General features: G+C 42.1%; 2 protein-coding genes across 4 annotated transcripts in view; one reads left to right on the top strand and one right to left on the bottom strand.

Moving 5' to 3' along the window:
* LOC142159777 (uncharacterized) overlaps positions 1-4,641 on the bottom strand; it is a 93,163-nt gene extending 88,522 nt beyond the window's left edge. The window contains exons 1-2 of one of the 2 annotated variants that reach the window (XM_075214463.1): positions 4,563-4,638; positions 4,334-4,442 (exon numbers count right to left, since the gene is read on the bottom strand). In XM_075214463.1, the coding sequence (XP_075070564.1) occupies positions 4,334-4,391 (58 nt within the window). In that variant the 5' untranslated portion in view covers positions 4,392-4,442; positions 4,563-4,638. Of the gene's footprint in view, positions 1-4,333; positions 4,443-4,562 lie in introns of both variants that reach the window. The other variant, XM_075214467.1, reaches the window with a different exon arrangement.
* The window catches only part of LOC142159791 (uncharacterized), a 1,176,369-nt gene that overhangs the window by 157,422 nt on the left and 998,347 nt on the right, over positions 1-20,600 (top strand). The gene's annotated exons all lie outside the window — the stretch shown is intronic.

Below are 20,600 nucleotides of genomic sequence, written 5' to 3' on the forward strand. Positions count from 1 at the left end.
TACACACACACATAAGTCTCTCCTGCAGGTCTTTTAAAAAGGGACATTTCCCACACTAGAAAGTCCACCCCCTAAGGGGATGGAGATGGGAGTAGAGATCTGTCATCCCCTCATGGATTTCCCTCCTGCTGTTTTGGAACTAGATGTATGAAGCTGAGAGTTTTGTGGCGGGTTTGAAAAGTGGAGATGTTGCCTATAGCAATAAATGTGATTCTAGTTATTATTTTGTAGAATGTACTAAATAAATGATAGCTAGAATCTGATTTTTCAAACCCGCTGGAAAACTCTCAGCTCAATATATTTACCCCTAGGAGTCTGACAATTTCAGGAAGAACAATAACTACTCAAACCAGTTGCTGATTAACTTAATCCTGGTTAAGGTAGAGAGCCTCCCTGTTTTAACCCCTTTTATGTATTTGTGATGTAGCGAGATTGAATGAAATGAGGATAATAAGTTAAAGCAACCCAATGTTCAATGAAACACAAGCAATCTTTTGATCCTATGTGTTTAAAATGACAGATGAGTCTTTCCAGCCTCATCAAGTCAATGATGTGTTATTAGATGTTTTGGATGGGTAGGATTGCTGTGATTAAAATGAGGATCTACCAAAGTTTTTATATTTACTTCGTACTGTTGCCCAATGGGTTGATGATTCAATTTCAGAAGTGAATGTGTTTGAAAAGGCAGACCTCAGCCTTTGACCTATTTCCATATGACTCAAGAGAAGAGGACGGGAGGCTTAGCACTGCCAGATTTGATCAAATATCAGGAGACATGCCTTTTGACCCAAATGAGAGACTGGTCTCTCCCCACCCAGTCAAAACCATGGGTAGATTTGGAGAAAAAAAATCATCTATTCTTTCCCCCTCCAAGATCTGCTGTGGATACAGAGTACATGGCAACACCCTGCTCCTAGTATGCCCCGTTCAATTAAAGACTTCTTGATGGTCTGGAATTAAACCTGGGCTGCTACTCAGGATGTTTTGTTACCAATCTCTAAAATTTCTTTTGCTTTCTATAGCTAAATTTATCACTGATCTTAATCTGTCTCAATGGGTTCCAATAAAGTCTCTATGGTGGGAAATTTATATAATAAGGATGGTCTTATGTCTTATACACAGTGTCAGAGTTAATTTTGGATGAAGCCAATATATTTATTAGAAATATATATATATAAATAGATTTCTTTTGCCTTGTTTTATTTAATGTGTTATTTTTTGATCTGTTCGTGTGAGCCGAGGACAAAGCTGTGAGCAGTACTGGAAAGAGTTAATTTGAAGAACAGATGTTTCTAATCAGAGTTGACGAACAAAGACTTTTGAAGAATTTCTCCAAAACCCCCATGGAAAGCCTAAAGAACCAAGACATGCCTACATGCCATCTAAGCAAATTGTAGTATGACATTTGTGAATTGTAATACAACCTACTTTAGTTACTGATAAAAACTGTCTGGTCTGTGGACGGGCAGAATTTCAGAGACTGAAATTTGAACTGATAATATTATCACAGCGCAAGCTTTTATTTTGTAAATAAACAATGATATTTATTGGAAAAGACATTTATATTTCTAGTTTTGGAATGTATGGTGGAAAATGGACGTTTTCTCTTTTATAAAGGAAGGTAAGTTATTACCGATCCTTTTGAAAAAGAAAAAAATGTACACCATAGATTGCAAATTGGTTATTTTGTGTGGGGGGGGGGGTTTCACTGAAATTTGTGTTGCTTATTATTTTTGTTTGTAGTAACTGTTTTAGAATTTAAAAGTTAGGGTTTAAAGTGTTTCATTTTTCTGTCTGCCACTATGCTAAACAGTACATCATATATATTTCTGTTATTGGAGTGTAGGCAATATAAATAATATTTGCCTGAGATCAGGGGAAGCTGCTTTGTGAACTGCTTATCTGAGTATGAGTGTGTGTTAATGAGTGCTAAGAAGCTAAGAGATAAAATAAAGAGTTAATAAATCTTCAAAGTCACTGAATACAGTGTTGAGATTGAGGCTCTCTCTCTCTGTCAGACGTGAGGTCTAATGGACTTTCTGGATAGTGGAACTGCGGGGCCAGTCGATCGATTGCGCACTGCTGGGGATAAAAATATAAAGAGCGATTTATGTACTGCGGGGGGATAAGTTGTACTGCAGTATTTACAGCAAAGAAATTGGTATATGAATTTGTGAATAGATATGGTATATTACCAATGATTGAGAATGACAGAGGTACACATTTTCACAAATTAGGGGCCTGATTCATTAAGGATCTTAACTTGAGAAACTTCTTATTTCAGTCTCCTGGACAAAACCATGTTACAATGCAAGGGGTGCAAATTAGTATTCTGTTTTGCACATAAGTTAAATACTGACTGTTTTTTCATGTAGCACACAAATATCAACTTTAAATTTCAGTGTACAAATAGGCTATCAAGTATTTGTGTGCTACATGAAAAAACTGTCAGTATTTAACTTATGTGCAAAACAGAATACTAATTTGCACATGCAGTAAGCCGTGTAATTCAGTTTGCCATAAATCCTGGGAGACTACACTGGATTGCAATTAAAAGAATCCTGAGATACCTGAAGGGTACAAACCATTTAAAGTGGAAATTTAAAAAATCAAAAAATTCAACTTTAGAGGCTTTCTGTGATGTCAATGGGGGATCAGATGAGGATGACCATCGTTCATACACAGGATATCTATTTGTACTTACAGGCGCAGCCATTAGCTGGACAGGTAGAAAGCAACCCACTCTTGCCCTATCCACCACCGAGGCGGAATACATGGCATTAACAGAAACGGCAAAGGAAGCTTTATGGCTGCAAGAGACTTTATTCAAGTTAGTCTCATCTTGGTAAAGAAGACCTATCCACATCAGTGTGAGATATGTGTCAAGCGAGGATAATACCGCTGAGATGTTAACGAAAGGACTGGCGTCACAGTTGTTAAACATATTCTTGTCGAGATGTGGACTGGAACGAATATTTAATTAATGTGGATTTATCTCATTTGTTAATATGTTTTTGTTTGACTAAACTATTTTCTTGTTACAGGAAAGAGACTTTATCACAAAAAGTGTTTGGTAAAGTATACATGTTTTTCTTCTAACCGGTGACATCGCCAAGCGAGAGGGGGTGTTAATATGGAGCGCTACGCTCCATCTCCCATCTTGGTAGTGGTGTCCCCTGTGATATAGTGAGGACAGGAAGTGGGGCAGCCTCCAGCCATCCGCATCGCTCTACTGCGTATGCACAGACAGGAAGTTAATTTCTCAGCTGTTTCTCTTCCTGTCGCAGTTAAACAGTAAATAAGTCATAATTAGAGCTGCATCATTTTTGGTAAACCATACATACATACATATATATATATATATATATATATATATATATATATACATATACACACATACATACAGTGACCTAAGGCAAAAAAGAATAGCAACACAGAATGATGAAGGCACAGAGCGGAGGAGAGCATTAGGACGGAGTAGGAGAATGGAGCAGGGCACAAACTGGCAGCAACAGAAAGTGAAAAAGCATAAGGGCAGAGCAGGATACAGAGATAGGTCAGAAGATGAAGAGCAACAGTACAAAGCACCAACCACAGAGATATGAGGGGAGCTATGGTACAATGATGGGTGTGTGATTATAGTTCTGCGAGTGGAAGCAGGCAGTTTGTGTGAATGGTGTTGTGATGGGATGTATGCAGGAAATAACCTGCTTTAGTATTGCAATGTAACACATACTATGAATTAAACATTCAGGAATTATTACACAAGGAAGATAATAAGATCCTTCTCATCACATTGATCAGTGACTGAATCACTATGGTGACGTCTCTTGTACTGATGTATGAGAATCACAAGAGTGTGAGGAGGAGACTGGTCAGATCTCTTGGTTGGTAGCACACACTGATATGATGTGAGGAGTAGAACAGGAGTCTAATAGAGGCTGAAGGACAGACCAACTGGGTACTACGACCATTAAGGTGAGCCTCCATCCCCCTTTCCTCCCCTATCTCTTTACAGGACTCTATAAACACCAGAAGATAACCAAAGCAATTGTTCTATGAACTGAACAAACATTGGTCCCTACTCAAGGAACACACCCAAGAACACCAACCCACCGAACTAACGAGAGTAACATCAAGATAAGCCGAATTCCAATATTAGTACATCAACAACAGCAACAGAAACACCACACCAACCTACACTGCGCCACGAAAAACTTCTGACTCCCACATTGGGCAGATACTTTTTTATGGATGTAGTACAAGTGATTGTGGTATTGTCTGAACCAGGAGAATGTGTCACTCTTTTCTGTAATAAGTGTTTATTACTCACCAGTGCTGATATCTGTAGGGATTTCCTCCTTACACTTCTGATCACCTCTCACACACATCTTCTCTTCTTCCTCTATATTTTCTACCTTAATATCAATCAGATCTTCAACCTGAATAAAAAAAAAATACAATAACACTTAAAAAATGTCTCATTAATTGAGGATCTGTTCTACAGATCATATAGTGAAAAGTAAATTTGGTAATCTTTCAAGACCATAAATTACATCTACCTGACACTGCTGTGGGATACTGTGATTTTCCTCTGTACAATCCTGTGAATAAAGAGGACGGGGACATCTCTCTGGGGTATTTCTGTTACTGGATCCATCTGTAGAAGACACACAGTGACTGAATACATTGTGTAGGTGTCATGGTCAGATTTTGTGTGTACATTAGCCAAAGAACCTATAACTCATGTATATGTAATTATATATATATATATATATATATATATATATATATATATATATATATATATATATTATATATATATGTTTATGTGTGTATAAGTAAGTAAGGAGGCATCTCTTCTATGTTCCAATCTTAAAGTCATTGTAAAACAGTAAAAAAAAGGCTGGATCAATGAGAAATGTCAACACCAGTAAGATATATATGTGAGGGGATGAAAGTCTACGGTCATCAGAAGGATTAACAGAACTGACCATGCAAACCCTCATTTTATAGATAACATACACACAATGATCCCTGTTAGTACAAAGATATTTCTATATGTCCAGCACAGAACGTGTTATAACTAGTCTCAGGGGGGAGAAGAGGGGGTGCGGATGCAGAGTTTTATTACACAGCCAACACCCAGATAGTTTTAGCTTCAGTTGGAATGTTGAGAAAACTGTGTCCAACAAATTATCCTGAATTCACTGAGTGCGATCAAGTAACGGGACTCCTCAGATAAAGACATTTCTCAACAATCAAGTACTTATTCATTTTATATGTATCCTTTATAATAAACATTTGTATTATCTTTTTACAATTGTTGTCTGTCAGTTAATGCAATCTCACACCAGAACATAAGAGTTAATGTCCATCCTGTGACAATTGGTACCAGAAGTGGGGTGTGACATTGCATTTAATGATAGATAAAATTCCTACTATTGAAATTGTACTGCTTAGCATTTGTGCTGTGTTAGGGTTGGTATATTTTGTATAAACTGTGTAAAGGTATTAGTCTGTGATAATTTGTGTCACGACTCTGAATGAATTAGTAGATCCCTTGTCTCTGCCAAGATGGAACTCGCCCAGGAGGTCTTCACCAGTGATCCCCGCAAGATAATATGGGCTTCGCAGCTCCTGTCCCACAGGTCGTGGTCTCCCAAACAAGTAGTGGCAGATGGTAGTGGAGCTTTAGACACGATGGATAAGAAGGGGATTCAAATACACAAATTAAAAGTTCATAACTCACAGGCATCACAGACGAGAGCAATACTGAGGAATAGTAGCTGTAAACTAGGAGGTACTGCGGAATGATAGTAATAGATATTGGTATACTTGAATGATAAGACAACTGGAGATAAAGGCAGAGGCTGAACACACGACAAGTTGGTCAGGATAAAATGATGAGTCTCCACATGTTACTTCATAGTTGGTAACCCTTGACAACTGCAGGGAGTGAGTAGAGCAATAGTGCAACGCTGGAGATGATAGCGGGAGAATGCTAGATCCAATATAGTAATTCACGGAAGATAAAGGTGAATCACTGATACAGCAACAGTCCAAACAGAATGATAATATAGAACTAGCTGATCCGTAAACGAAGATGATTCAACGTAGCAGGTGAGTTACTGGCATAGCGGTATTTCCCATTGTAGAAAAGGCAAAGGCGTGGAACTCGTTGATCTACAGATAACAATCCCAAGTGACAGAGATGAAGACAAGTCCATCAAACAGTTCGTTACCTAGCAGTAGCGGAGGAGGGAAGTGTAGCTGAGCCGTGTGTGGAACTACAGGCGACAGGTAACTTGGCAGCAGATCCAACAGTGAAGCAATAGCGGTGTTAAGCCAGCCGGACAGGACTGAGAAACTTAAGCTGCAGCAATGAACACAGGTTTAACATATAGTTCATAATAGTAGCTCACCATGCGGGTTTAGCACCAGAGAGAAGTACAGATGAAACAAACAGCAGCAGTGAAGAGTACAGCATAAATCCAGGTGATCAATTAATAATAAGTAAGTCAGACCTATGGAAACCAAATCCTAGTACTGAGTGGGTAACACAAAGAACAGGCAAAGAACAGAGAACCATGGGAGGTTTAAATAATACTCCAGAACCAATGACAATAGGAAGGAGGTCCAAGACAAGGTAACCAGGAGCACATGTGTAAAAGTGATGTCTCAGAATCAAGTAATAAGTTCAATCACCGCTTACAAGAGGAAAGTCACAGCGCTGGTACCTGTTTATGGGACCGGCGTGTGACAATTTGTTTAGTGAGACTATTTAAGTGGAAAAAAATCAGTGAAAGAAAGTCAAACGAACACGAGTCCTCTCCCTCCGTGGGTGTCTAGTTCAGGACACAGAGCACCCATTGCTCGTAGATGTAATAAATATATGTAAATATGTTGCACCTGTACAACTGGCAGATCCTCACCAGGCTGCTGTGCATTTAGATTGTCTCAATATAACACCGATGAGTGAAAGGCTTCCACAACATAGGGTGGATTTGTGTGCTACAAGATGAGACAGAGCGTAGACAAAGTGTAGAAAAAGAACTTTCACAAATTACAGACATGGGTATTGAGATTGTGGGACTTAGGTGCAGATGGTGTAACTTTAACACAGAGAGGCTATCAGTTTAGGAGCAGTGTGTAATGATCCATGGGTCAGATTACAAATGAGAAGGGCACAGTTCACAGACTGCAATTTGACATTGATGCATCTCATTCCAGATTCTACAGCACAAGTATATGACACCTACAGAAGTGGTTGATAGGAATACATGGTATGAGTTGGGACAAGGAATACAGATATTGTGTGAGCTGGGATGTATGAATGGAGTTACCCAAAATCCATTACCAGAGCTGGGTGTGTATTCTGTGCAGACAGAATGGGATGATCCTGATGTAGCTCTATTTACTTTAGTAATGTGTAATAAGCTTTAACCACTGCTCCTCCCCAACTGAAAGCAGCTGTTATCACTATGCCGAGTACAATGCCCACTGGTAGTCCTGTGGTTCATGCTGCTTCACTGATGAGTCAGTTGGGAGAGTTAGAGAAATATAATAAAAAAAACAACAGCGTAGAGAGAAAAGATTTTCAGAGGAACAGAGTCAGTCTTCAAACAGATTTAAGGTGACACGTGGTAAAATGTTTTTTGACTTGTTAAATGGTGGAGTGCCAAAGAGAGAGATGGAATTGCTATTGCCTATTGAGATAGGTTTGGCTAAATGGTCCCCAGTGTATATTCCTCCTCTTCCACAGCCAGTTAATCTCAAGCAATACTGGATACAAGGTGGTCTGAAAAAAACAGCAGAGACTGTGCAAGCAGTACTAAAAGCTGGAGTTTCAGACACGCAGTCAGTACATGATAGGTCCTATTGTTTTACAATTGATTATAGGGGATTAAACAAGGCAGCAGCTGTTCTGGATATGGTGACTCTGGCAGAACAGATTACCGAAACATTGGTGGTGGATTTGGCCACTGCTTTCTTTTCCATTCCTTCAGCACCTGAGAGTCCAGATCAATTTGCTTTCACTTGGGATGGACAGCAATATACTGTGACAGTAGTTCCGCAGGGCTATTTACATTCACCCACCATTTGTCATGGTTTGGTGGCAAAAGATCTACAAATGCTGAAAGACTTGACCTGTACTCTGTACAATTATATCAATGATATTATGATTTCAGGAGCAACAGAGGATCAAGTACAAAAAGACTTCAAATTATTGACTGATCACATGACCTCAAGGGATGGAGAATTAATCTCTCAAAAGTTCAAGGTCGAGCGCAAACAGTGAAATTCTTAGGGGTAGACTGGTCCACAGCCAGTGATATCACAACCAGTGCTGGATGCAATTGCTAACATTAGTTCTCCGACAAGGAAGCACAGAAGGTCTTGGGAGTCTTAGGATTTTTTAGGGCTTTTGTGCCCCACCTATGCTTAATTCTTAGGTCTATTTACAATGTGACCAGGAAGAAGACTGAGTTCACATGGGCAGATGAGCAAGAAAAGTCTTTGCAGGTGCAAAACAGGCAGTGAGGACTCATAATGCCCTTGGTTCCTTGTAACCAGATCAACCATTTTATCTGGATGTGACAGCAACTGAGCATGGGATGTCTTGGGGTCGGTGACAGATATCTCTACATACTAGAACAAGAAAGAGTCCAATTAGATTCTGGGTTACACAAATTTCTTCTGCCCAAAGAAGATATTCACCACTGGAGAAACAATCTTTAGCTGCTTACACAGCTTTACAAAATGTTGAAGCAACTACAAAGCAGCAGCCTTTGACTGTCAGAACAGACTTACCAATATCTAGATGGGTTTGACAAAAGGGCTTAGGTGCACGTACTGCAATAACTCAGAAACCAACGCTACAGAAATGAAAGTGGTATTTTAGTGAAAGAGTTGGAGTATCATCTCAAGACCTGCTGATATCAGTACACAGATAGCTGGTTTGGTCACCTGCCATGGTCACCTGTCAATCAGATGAATTTGAACAACCCCATCTCCAGAGAGGGGGCAGCCTAGTGACAGAGGCTAAACCATGGGCACAGCTGAAGAAAAGACAGGAGCCTGGTTCACCAATGGCTCACCACAGCTAATATATAATGGACGAGTATGGATAGCCGCTGCCTACACACCAGTAACAGAAACCATAATTCATGAAACAGGTGATAGGTCAAGTCAATAATGCAGAATTATAGGCTGTGAGCATGGTCCTACATGAAACCATCGGCAACCTTGATCTGAAGGAAGATGTCAGGGGTACCAGCCCAGGTGTCCAGCCATGGGGTGCATGAGCAGCAAGAGATACCCAGAAGAAGCCGTTCCAGGTGCCGAAGGATACTGGTGGTGGCAGTAGAGCGCCCTCTTTAGCATTTAGAGAGGGCGTATTTGTGATAAAGAAAGTGAACAGTGGCAAGGCAGTTCAAGTCAGTCTCCAGCAACACGACAGGGTGGAATAGGGGTTCATCCTGTCACAGGGAGCCCATCTGGACTCAGTGCACACTAATTTTCCTCATAATGATGTAGCAGATCAACTAGCACAAGTCAGTGTTTGTTCTCTGACAGTACAGAAAAAGATGAAGAACTGAAAAGATTGGGAGAGTGGTCCTATATCCAGTCGAACACAGAGGTGCGCAAGGCACTACAGATTGGACCAACCAAAAGGGAATACCACTGACACACTTGATGGCCAGAGACATTGTTGCCAAGTGTCCAACATGTCAAGAAGTAAGCTACAGAAAACACTTGATGGGTGATGTAGACTCTATACATCGAGGAAAAGCTGCTGAAAAATGTGTGACAAATGGATTTTATAGAACCACTACCAACAGGAAGAGGTTATTTCAAATATTGCATTACAGCCATTTATACATACTCTGTATAATTCTTTATTATTACAAGACATACAGGGACATTATGTTACTTCTGAGGAGGTCCAAAGAGATGATGGAACTCACTTTTCTGGCCAGCAAATCAGAAAATTGGCCAAGGAGGAAGGGGTACATTGGGTGTACCATATACCTTACTATCCTCAGGTTGTCAGGCTCAGAGAGTATGAGTGCTGTTCACAAGCGCAGATTTCCACTAAATTGTCTTCTTATTTTATTAATGGATAGTTCCTGCTAGTCTAACTGAAAAAGTATTTTTATAATACAAAAGTGTTCAATCAACATGCTTTGGTAATAAATTATCTAATTGCAACACAAGAGGGTGTGTCAAATTGCAGCACGGTGGCTCAGTGGTTATCACATCTGCCTCACAGCACTGGGGTCATGAGTTCGATTCCCGACCATGGCTTGATACCTGCATGGTCCTTTGGTCATCTGCAACTTCCACACTAAAAGTTAGAAACTCCACTGGACTTCACAGGATACAGAGTACAGATTACAGCGTCCAATCAAAAGCACAGATTACAAAAATGTCTTAGCCCGTTTCGTCTTATAAAGATAAGACTTCATCAGGATAGTGTTTGTTGTATACAACAAATACTGGGAAATTTAGATTTGCGCTATACTATATTTGTCTTTGTAAGTGCAAAATCTATTTGCTAATGTGTAATAAAAAGGTTTTTTTGAAAATATTACACTATTATGGTATTTCTGTTCCTATAATTCTGTTTCATATACGGAGTGATCGGTTCCTGTTTTGAATCATCGTTATTACAGATAAGCGTGAATTTACTGTGGGTACGCAGAATCACTATAGATGGGGAACGGTACTCACACTTTTTATAAAATATGTACTGCACTATATTCTGGTTTCTCTCTATTTATGGTCTTCCACATCAGGAGACTAACCTGTTGGATAATTATAAACTGCAGATTGAGGCTGATGGGCTCAGATATTCAGCGTACACATCTGGTACGCTGAATATATATCACCTTGATTATTTGGGGATTACATCCTATAATACTACACCATTGGGCGCCCTATTTCCTTCTTTATTCTTGTAGATACATACAACGATCTCTGTTAGTAGAAAGACATTTCTATATGCCCAGCAAAGAACTGGTTCTAACTAGTTTCAGTAGGAACAAGAGGGAGGTTGGATTCAGAGTTGTATTAGACAGCCAACACCCAGATAGTTTTAGCTTCACTTGGAACATCGTCGAGAAAGCTGTGTCCAACAAATTATCCTGAATTCACTGAGTGCGATCAAGCAACGGGACTCCTCAGATCAAGACATTTCTCAACAATCAAATTGTATTCCGCAGCTAAGTAATTATTAATTTTATATGTATATTTTATCATAAACATTTGTATTATCTATTTACAATTGTTGTCTGTCAATTATTGTAATCTCACACTAGAACATAAGAGTTAATGTCCATCCTGTGACAGTCTATCATTAGTGTTGATATGGAACAGTGTGTATTTCTAGGGTCTCCACATCTCCAGCATTGTGGGGGGCAGAGGGAAACATTATCTACAGTACCACAGGAACATGAAACCATCTGGATAAAGCTTGTACCCAGCCTCTTCTACCTTACTACTGATGGAGGTATTGTGTATTAATGTCAACATCTTGGGCCATTTGTTATCTGAAAAATTATCCCGAAAAACTTCTTCCCCCTTTTTAACACAATCCAGCCTGGCATCAACTGCGGATATCCCCAAACACACCATAGATAAGAGTCTATGAACCCATATATGGAACAAGAAATAAAACTGGGGATGGGGAAATATTTTCATGTTTATGAGAGAGGACTCTCATTTTAATCACATTCCACCTACCAAGCGATTGTGGGCAGATACTGTGTAAGAAGACCTGCCTTAGTATGAGTACGTGGTTTACAGTATAAAGTTGGGAGAGGTCATGGGATATTTTCGTACCCAAGTATTTCATGGACTGGAATAAAATGGTGTAAAACGAGGAGGACACATAGGAAACGTGGGAAGCAGGGTGAGCAATGTAAAAAGCTTGAGATTTGGATTCTAATGTGAGTTTTTACAATTCTTCATGAGGTTGTGGACAGAGATGTCTGGCACAGGAATAGAACCCAGGAGGTCATCTGCAAAAGCTGCAACTTTATGGTGGGCGCGGCCCAATGTAATCCCTGTGATGTTTGGGTTGTCTAACTTACATAACAGTCCTCTTAAGTCGATACTTTATCCACTAGGTTTTTAGAGCATGACGTAGGTTTGTAGCAACACAGAATATCAAATTACACACAGACATTTTCATAATTGTTAAAAGTCCTCTGTGCAGGATACAATATTCTTGTCAACAATCAAGATAAATCAGGCAAGATAACGGCCAGCCCTGTCTAGTATTGTTGTGGATGGGCCCTTATCTGAAAGGCTGTAGTTTCCCTATACTCACAATGAGAGGGTGTGAGCAGAGGACAAGCTTCTATTTGATAAGGTTGAAAACATTCCCACTTGCCTAGTGGTGTCCAAGAAAGCCCAGTCTTAGATTTTTCTGCATGAGTAGAAAACAATATTGCAGGAAGACCCCTGAATTCAGCAATGTAAATTAGACTAAATGCCTTGGAGATGATTACAGCATTTCAGGCTAGGAGGACCCAGGGCTCACCTAGAACTCTGAGCCCCTCTGCATAGATAACCATATAGAACTTGGCAGTAATGTCCATGTCCCAGTGTTCTTAGTCAATAAGGGAATGTTATCTAGAGAGGATTCAAATGTGAAACAATCGTAGACAAATAACCCTTTGTTATTAAGTGTCTGATTGATCCTAATATAAAAGTGTGAAGAGGGGAAGTGAAAGGAAACCTCCTGCTGTTCCAATAGGAAAGATGGATTACTCATACATCATGGTTGGCTCTCTCAGGAAGGTGTCTCCCTGTGTCTGTACGTAGTTGATCACTTGCTCTCACCTTGTACCATTGTACATGTTGTGGTAATGACATGAGGTGTCGCAGTGTCACCTATCTGGTAACATTGGTGTGACAGTGGTTTGCAGAGCTGCCTCAGCGCTGGGGTCATGGGTTCTATTCTGACTGGGGAACTGTGGCTGGATGACTTATAAATAACTTATTACATACATTTATTTCAATTAGTGGAGCAGTGTGCCAATGTATATCATTGCACATGTATTGACTTTTGTATTGGAAATGCATTGATTTCTGAGGCTGTATGCCAGGTAGGAGGTAATTTGTTTCTGTAACTTATGAAGGCAAGAATCCCAAGCTAATTAAGTCTTTTCATGGGAGCCACCAACACATCTTGTTGGCATGCGTGCACGTTAGGGCATTGTTACCTTTCTATTCTGTGTAGTTTTTCATCTTGTGTCTTAGAACCTGTCTGAATAATGGAACAGCAAGAGTTTTGAGAAATCACAGATTGATGTAAATTTTGTTTAAAATTGCGCTATCTCCAAGTCTAGAGAATATTACATCCTGAGATTAAACATCGAGTATCAGGGGGCTGGGCTAACCCCTGCCAACATGTGTGTCAAAAATTATATAAAAAGAGCCCTGTTTTACCATGCAATGTATCATTCCATCTGTACTTCTGGATGATCAGTAGTACCTCCAACTAGTATGTAATGGTCCTTGTAAGGTCCCCTTGAGCAGATCAACCATCACTGCTTGAAGATTATACCTACGCCTATTGCCTGCTGTTTTCTGTGACCAACATATAAGAGCCTACACTCTAATCCGTTCCCCGGCTGTCCTGTGTTGAACCCAGCGCCTCTATATCAATGCTCTGCCCGCTACTCAGCAGTCCTGATCCATAGTAAGTGGTCAGGAGTTACCAGCCAACCCAAAGCAAAGAGGGGCTGTAGCAGCTATACCATCTATTCCAGAAGTAAGCAGTTCTAGGCGCCACAAAGAAGCCTAATGGTGGCAGCCAGGTTCTTCTACAACTATTGCACTGTTGGTATGCGCAGTCGGCTACTGTCCGGTAGCAAGGTGACACCAGTAGGTGTGGTCAGTAACAGTCTGTTACTGATGGTGAGAAAGAAACCCAGATAAGCGGTGCAGGAAGAACATCCTTTCACCCTTCTTCCCCCGACAGTTCAAGTGCCAAAGTAAGTGCCTGTAACCAGATGGGCTATCTATTTATGTGGAGTTTGTATGTACTCCCCGTGTTTGTGTAGTTTTCCTCCAGGTGCTCCAGTTTCATCCCACATTCCAGAGACATACTGAATGGGTTAATTTGCTTCTGACACAATTAACTGTAGTGTGTTTGTGTATCCGTGTGGAATATTAAATAAATTGATTGGAATTTCAAAGTAGCTGTAAATAAGAAGGTCCATTGGAATTTTCAGAATAACGATCACCAGCTCTACAGGGAAGGAGTTAAAATGGGAGTCCCAGTGTTAGGTACTTCTCTTCATTGCATTATAGTACGGAGGAAAATGATAAGGCAATTGATAAGGGATAATTTGTAGCTAAGCAGGGTGTGGGTTCCTCAGGTTTCAGATTAGTCTGCTAGTAAGAAGCCTCAACTTGGAGTTGGAGAAGAATTCACCAATATCCTCTGCCTGTTCTGGGCAGTAAGATGGTGTTTCCTCTTACTAACTTTGCTCATGATCTGAAAAAATCCTGTTAAATATGCTGCAGTGTCAGGATAGGTGCAAATAACCTGTGATATCATAGCTTCAAGAAAAATCACACACCCATAACCCATATTACATGTAATAACATAGGTAGTTGTAGTGCTCGTATACTGATTGGATGAAATAAAATTAAGAGAATGTGATCATTACTGAGAATCGCATATAAAAATATTATTACTACTATAAATGCACAGGGAGGATCATGCATAATGTCACACAGGGTCTCATTCAGCTATTGAATCACTACGGTGACTTCCCTTGTACTGATATATAGGAATCACCAGAGACTGTGGGGGGAGGAGACTGGTCAGAACTCTGGGCTGGTAGCTCACAATGATATGATGTGAGGAGGAGAACAGAAGTCTAATAGGGGCTGATGGCTCCTGACTCCCCCACTGAGCAGATACTTTTTCCTCATTAGTTTGTACAGACAGAGAAGGATGTAGAATAAGAGATTGATGTAGTACTCACCTGTGCGGATATCTGTAGGGATTTCCTGTTGATCACCCTTCACATACGTCTCCTCTTCAACCTGTACATCTTTTGCCTTAATATCAGCCACGTTATCACCCTAAATCACCCACAAGGCAATAAAATACTATGTCAAGAATGTCTGATTAAATTATTTGAGATTAACCAGAAGAATATCAGTGTATAAAACACACAGATGCCCTACAGATCATATAGTGAAAAGTCACTTTGCTATTTGGTGAGACCCTAAATCCTACCTACCTGATAGTCTTGTGGGATAATATAATTTTCCTCTGTACAATCCTGTGAATAAAGAGGACGGAGACATCTCTCTGGGGTATTTCTGTTACTGGATCCATCTGTAGGAGACACATTGTGACTGAATACATTGTTTTTATGCAATTTATTGTGTGTATCTAAGTGGCCCTCAAAACTGCTTTCTCCTGTACAATAAATAATATTCTACTCTTACCCCATGACATGAGGGTCTGGTGATTCTCCATCATCACGTCCTTGTACAGAGCCTTGTGTCCTTCTAAATACTCCCACTCCTGCATGGAGAAATAGACAGTGATGTCATCACACCTTATAGGACCCTGACACACACAATGATACAGTCATCACCCAGACACATCCCCTGGTGTTACTGTATAATGTCCCATTCCCAGCAGTCACCTCTCCAGTCAGCAGCTGAATGATCTTGTTGGTTAGTTGCAGGATCTTCTGATCATTGTTTTTATCATGTATCAGTAAGTGAGGTGGAGGAACTGTGACTTGGGCAGGATTCTGGGTCCTGCTCAATCTTTCTGACACACGGAGATGGCTACTAAGTGTCACACGCTCATCCGACGTCTTCTTCACTACTATGTACTCCTGTGTATTGAGGGATACATCAATAAAAAAAAGTAAATAAAAAAACCCACCAATTAAGAGTTGTTATTTTTAGGGGTTAACTGTGAAAAAAGTCTAATTTTTACAAAACAATGTCTTTCCTATATGTAAAAGCTTCCTAGGAAAGTGGAGTGACTATCTGAGATGGGTGCAGCTCCTGCCACCAATTTGTATCCTCTGTCTATGGCTGGCCCTCACCGAGTAATCACCTGCTTTGGACAGTTTAGTGCAAACAGCAAGATGATGTTGTGTTGGGAGCTGGAGGATAACAGAGGACTAAGAGTAGACGGACCACTGAAGATGACAGGAGCTGCAGGAGAGGTAGGTTGTACGTTCCTGATATAACTGTTTCTATAAAGGACGTCACAGAATCTCTCACCTCTCCAATCAGCAGGTAGATGATCATCAGGGTGAGATTAAATATCCCATCAGTCAAATGACTGATCATCATCCCCTTTACTTCCATTACGATGGGGCCCCAAAAGGCTCGATCCCCAGCCCTCTGCTTTTCTGAATTATCACCTCTTCTATGGGTGAACAAATTCACTTATTCGGCCTCCAGCACCACTTCTATCTCTTCTAACCTGACCTTTCCCCTTCTGTCTCCCCCAAAGTGGCTACAGCTCTTTGAAAGTCATATTACCCCTTATATACAGACATACATATGGTGAAAGCATGAGCTGGGCTATCTAGAGGAAATGTGGTCCTGGGGGGCTTAACCTTTATCTGAGCATGCCTGGAAGAGAGAAACAGAGAGACACACACAGAGAAATAGAGAGAGACAGACCACAGTGACTGGCTGAGGAGGGAACCTCGTCCATAAAAAAGAGATTGTGTGCAGCAACTAAAGAAAGTGATATAGATAAGCGGCCTGGCTGTCCACTGATTAGAGAGGGGCAAATAAGTGAAGTAATGCCTCACTGATCAGTATACACAGGCCACCGATAATCCCCTGATCACTATACACAGGCCACCGATAATCCCCTGATCACTATACACAGGTCACACTGGTATCACTCTGGAGTACCCAGGTGGGGTATGAGATCAAAGTCTGCTCTAAATGTATTATATCAGGACACCAGAGGCTGCTGCACCTGTATTACACTAATTACACCTCAAACTGTGTTATAATAACAGGGCCCCAGTCAGCTCACACGTATTATACTCACAGGACACCAGAGGCTGCTCCCCCTGTATAATAATAATAACATAATTACCTGGTGCCGGTCACAGCAGTCGCCTCTCTGATCCCTGCTACTCTAAGGTCACCGGAAGTTGATGTTACAATAGAAGAAAAATCACTTCCGTTATGGAGAACACAGGCAGCGTAGTTCAGTTGGAACGCACAGACCGGAAGTCAGGTGAACACTCTGGAAGTCGCTGGTTTGCACAGACCGGAAATTGAGTGGAACGCACAGATCGGAATTCGGATAGACCGCTTAGACCGGAAGTCAGGTGGACCGCACATACAGGAAGTCGGTGGACCGCACATACAGGAAGTCGGTGGACCGCACATACAGGAAGTCGGTGGACCGCACAGACCGGATGTCGGGTAACATCTTCCGGGTGAGAGGACGCAGTGACTGGCAGGTTATGTACCTACATAGATATAATGAGATATAACGATAAACATAACACAGGTAAAATAAAATAGGTGATGAATGATGAGGATATAAGTATTATGAGGATTATACAGTAGGAATTACTGTGACTACCACAATATCTCTTAGATGCAGCTGCTGATTGTTACTTGGGACTAGGCTGCCTGTTACCTCCTGAGTGGAGGAGAGGAAAATTACTGTCACATATCTGTCAGTCATCAGCTGTAAGACATTACTTGTTCTGTACTGATATACGTCCTAAAGTACATTCACCTCTTCACTCTATCCTGAGGGATCAATGACATCCAAGTTATTTCCCTCTGATATAACAAGACCACACCACAATGGCTGCACCCAGTAACATTTATGGTCCCCCTCCCCCCGCACTGAGATACATAGGATGACACAGCTGGGTGCTGGAGGGGAGATGTCTCCCAGTAGAAGAGGGCAGGGAGAGAGAAGGTTGTCTGTGAGTGTCACATACTGGGGGGTGAGCAGTGACAGGGTGTGATGGGGACACACTGAGTATAAGGGGGTGTAGTGAAGAGCACAATACAAACCGTGGGGATAATGTGAGGAGAGGCTCAGAGCGTAATCTGTCTGGGTGTAATGGATGTATGATGCAGTGGTCAATGGTCAGTACTGACTGGGGGCACAGAGTGAAGGGTCAGGAACTAAGTACATACTGAAACCTGAATGATGGAATCTGATGAAGGGAAAACGGGTCTGGGGAATAATAGTACAAACTGTATTACAATGTGACGTGGTGCTCAGTACATACAGGGGGTCGGAGAGGGCAGGGAGGCATGTGAGAGAAAAGCTGGTGGGCAGGGGCTGACTTTTGAGAAAAGCTGGTGACAAGAGGGGGCAGGGATGCAGGTAAGGGAAAAACCTGGATGAATGGGGTGGCATGTGGTTGAAAAGTTGGTGGACAGTGGGTGACTTATGAGAGAAAAGCTGGTCGGCAGGGGGGCATGTGGGAGCTGACAACCCCCCACCCTCTGAGCGCGTGACTGTCTCCTCCCTGAGTGCGTGAAAGTCATAGTACCCATGGCACATGGTAGTCCAGCTTGGAGCTCGTGATAGTTGTCCCCTGAGCAGTGTGACAGTAATAAAGCCCTGGCTAAAGTCACCAATGATCTCCTCTCTGCTAAAGCCAGGGGCCACTTCTCCCTTCTCATCCTCCTTGATCTCTCTGCAGCCTTCGACACCGTCGACCACCCACTCCTCCTCCACACCCTCCAGTCCTTTGGCCTCTCCGGCCCAGTCTTGTCCTGGTCCACCTCTTACCTTGCTGACCGATCCTTCTTCGTCACCACCTCTGGCTCTCTCTTCCCCCCGTCCACCCTTGCAGTCGGGGTCCCTCAGGGCTCTGTTCTGGGACCCTTACTCTTCTCTCTATACACCTCTTCCCTGGGTGAACTCATCAGCTCCTACGGCCTCAACTACCACCTCTACGCTGACGACACTCAACTATACCTCTCCTCTCCTGATCTCTCTCCCTCCCTCCTCTCTAGGGTGTCCGCCTGCCGCTCTGCCATCTCCTCCTGGATGTCCTCTCGATTCCTCAAACTTAACCTCGCTAAAACTAAACTCATAATCTTTCCTCCCTCTCATACCTCGCCCCCTTCTGACCTCTCTATCACTGTTGACAACACCTCTATCTCCCCTGTCCCCCAACTTCGCTGCCTCGGTGTCATCCTTGACTCCTCTCTCTCCTTTGGCCCCCACATTCTCTATCTTGCTAAATCCTGCCGCTTTCAGCTGCGTAACATCGCTCGCATCCGGCCCTTCCTCTCCCAAGATGCCACCAAATGTCTTATTCACTCTCTGATCATCTCCCGCTTGGACTACTGCAACGTCCTCCTTACTGGCCTCCCCCACTCTCATCTCGCTCCCCTCTGATCTGTATTTAACGCAGCCGCTAGGCTTATCTTCCTTTCTCGCTGCTCCTCGTCTGTCTCCCCCCTCTACCTATTCCTTCACTGGCTCCCCTTCCCCTACAGAACTCTGTTCAAGCTCCTCACTCTTACATACAAGGCCCTCGCCAACGCCACTGCACCATACATCTCCACCCTCCTCTCTATTCATGCTCCATCCCGCCCTCTCCGATCTGCCAATGACCGTCGCCTCTCTTCCCCCCTGATCACCTCCTCCCATGCGCGTATCCAAGACTTCGCCCGCGCTGCCCCCCTCCACTGGAATAAGCTCCCTCCCTCTATCAGAACTTCCCCTAATCTGTCCAGTTTCAAACGGGCTCTAAAAACCCACCTTTTTCTTAAAGCCTTCCAGTCTCCCACTTAACTTCCTACCCTTATTCTGCCTCTTCCCCTTCATTCCCCTTCCCTTATCCTTATCTTCCATTCCTCCTTCTTTCCCCCTTGTCTCTCTGTCTGTCTACCCCACCCCTTAGATTGTACGCTCCTTTGAGCAGGGTCATCTCTCCTCCTGTCTTCACCACTTTTAACTCTGCTCTCCAGCTACCTAGCCCTCCTCCTCGAGGACCCTCTTCCCCTCTCGCTCCCTCCTCTCCCCTCTGGGGGTTTCCCTGTCATCCGTGCCCTCCCTTTTGGGCTCCGCCGTATGCGGGACCTTCCCCTCTCCCCTCCCCCGCCCCTCCAGCTGTGCTTTGAGCTTACTGAGTTACTGTGCTTATTGTTTACTGTACTGTGCTGTCTCACCTTGTATTGTAATTTCGTTTGTCCCTGTACGGCGCTACGGACACCTAGTGGCGCCCTATAAATCAAAATTAATAATAATAATAAAATGTGTCTTGAAGTTATATACTTACATAAGTTGCTTTTAATGTTGTTTATGACAGTTTATTTTAAAGTTTCATTTAGTTTAAAAAATACAAAATTTCTGTTTCTCCTTTTTTAGTCAATGTTTTACATTAAATGGCTTAACCGCAAAATTAAGGAGCTACAGTGTAACCAATCAACTTGCTTGTGGTTTGAATCATGCTGTTGTGTAATCTGCCCACCTGTGAGTGTTGTTTAGACTAAGGGCCTGATTCCTCTGCGGACATAAGTCCCGTTGCTTTCCGTAACTTGCGTGAAATGGTCTTATGCCAGTGAATGCAATTGTATCCAATTCA

Source organism: Mixophyes fleayi, chromosome 6 (assembly GCF_038048845.1).
Source record: "Mixophyes fleayi isolate aMixFle1 chromosome 6, aMixFle1.hap1, whole genome shotgun sequence".
Classification (NCBI taxonomy): Eukaryota; Metazoa; Chordata; class Amphibia; order Anura; family Limnodynastidae; genus Mixophyes; species Mixophyes fleayi.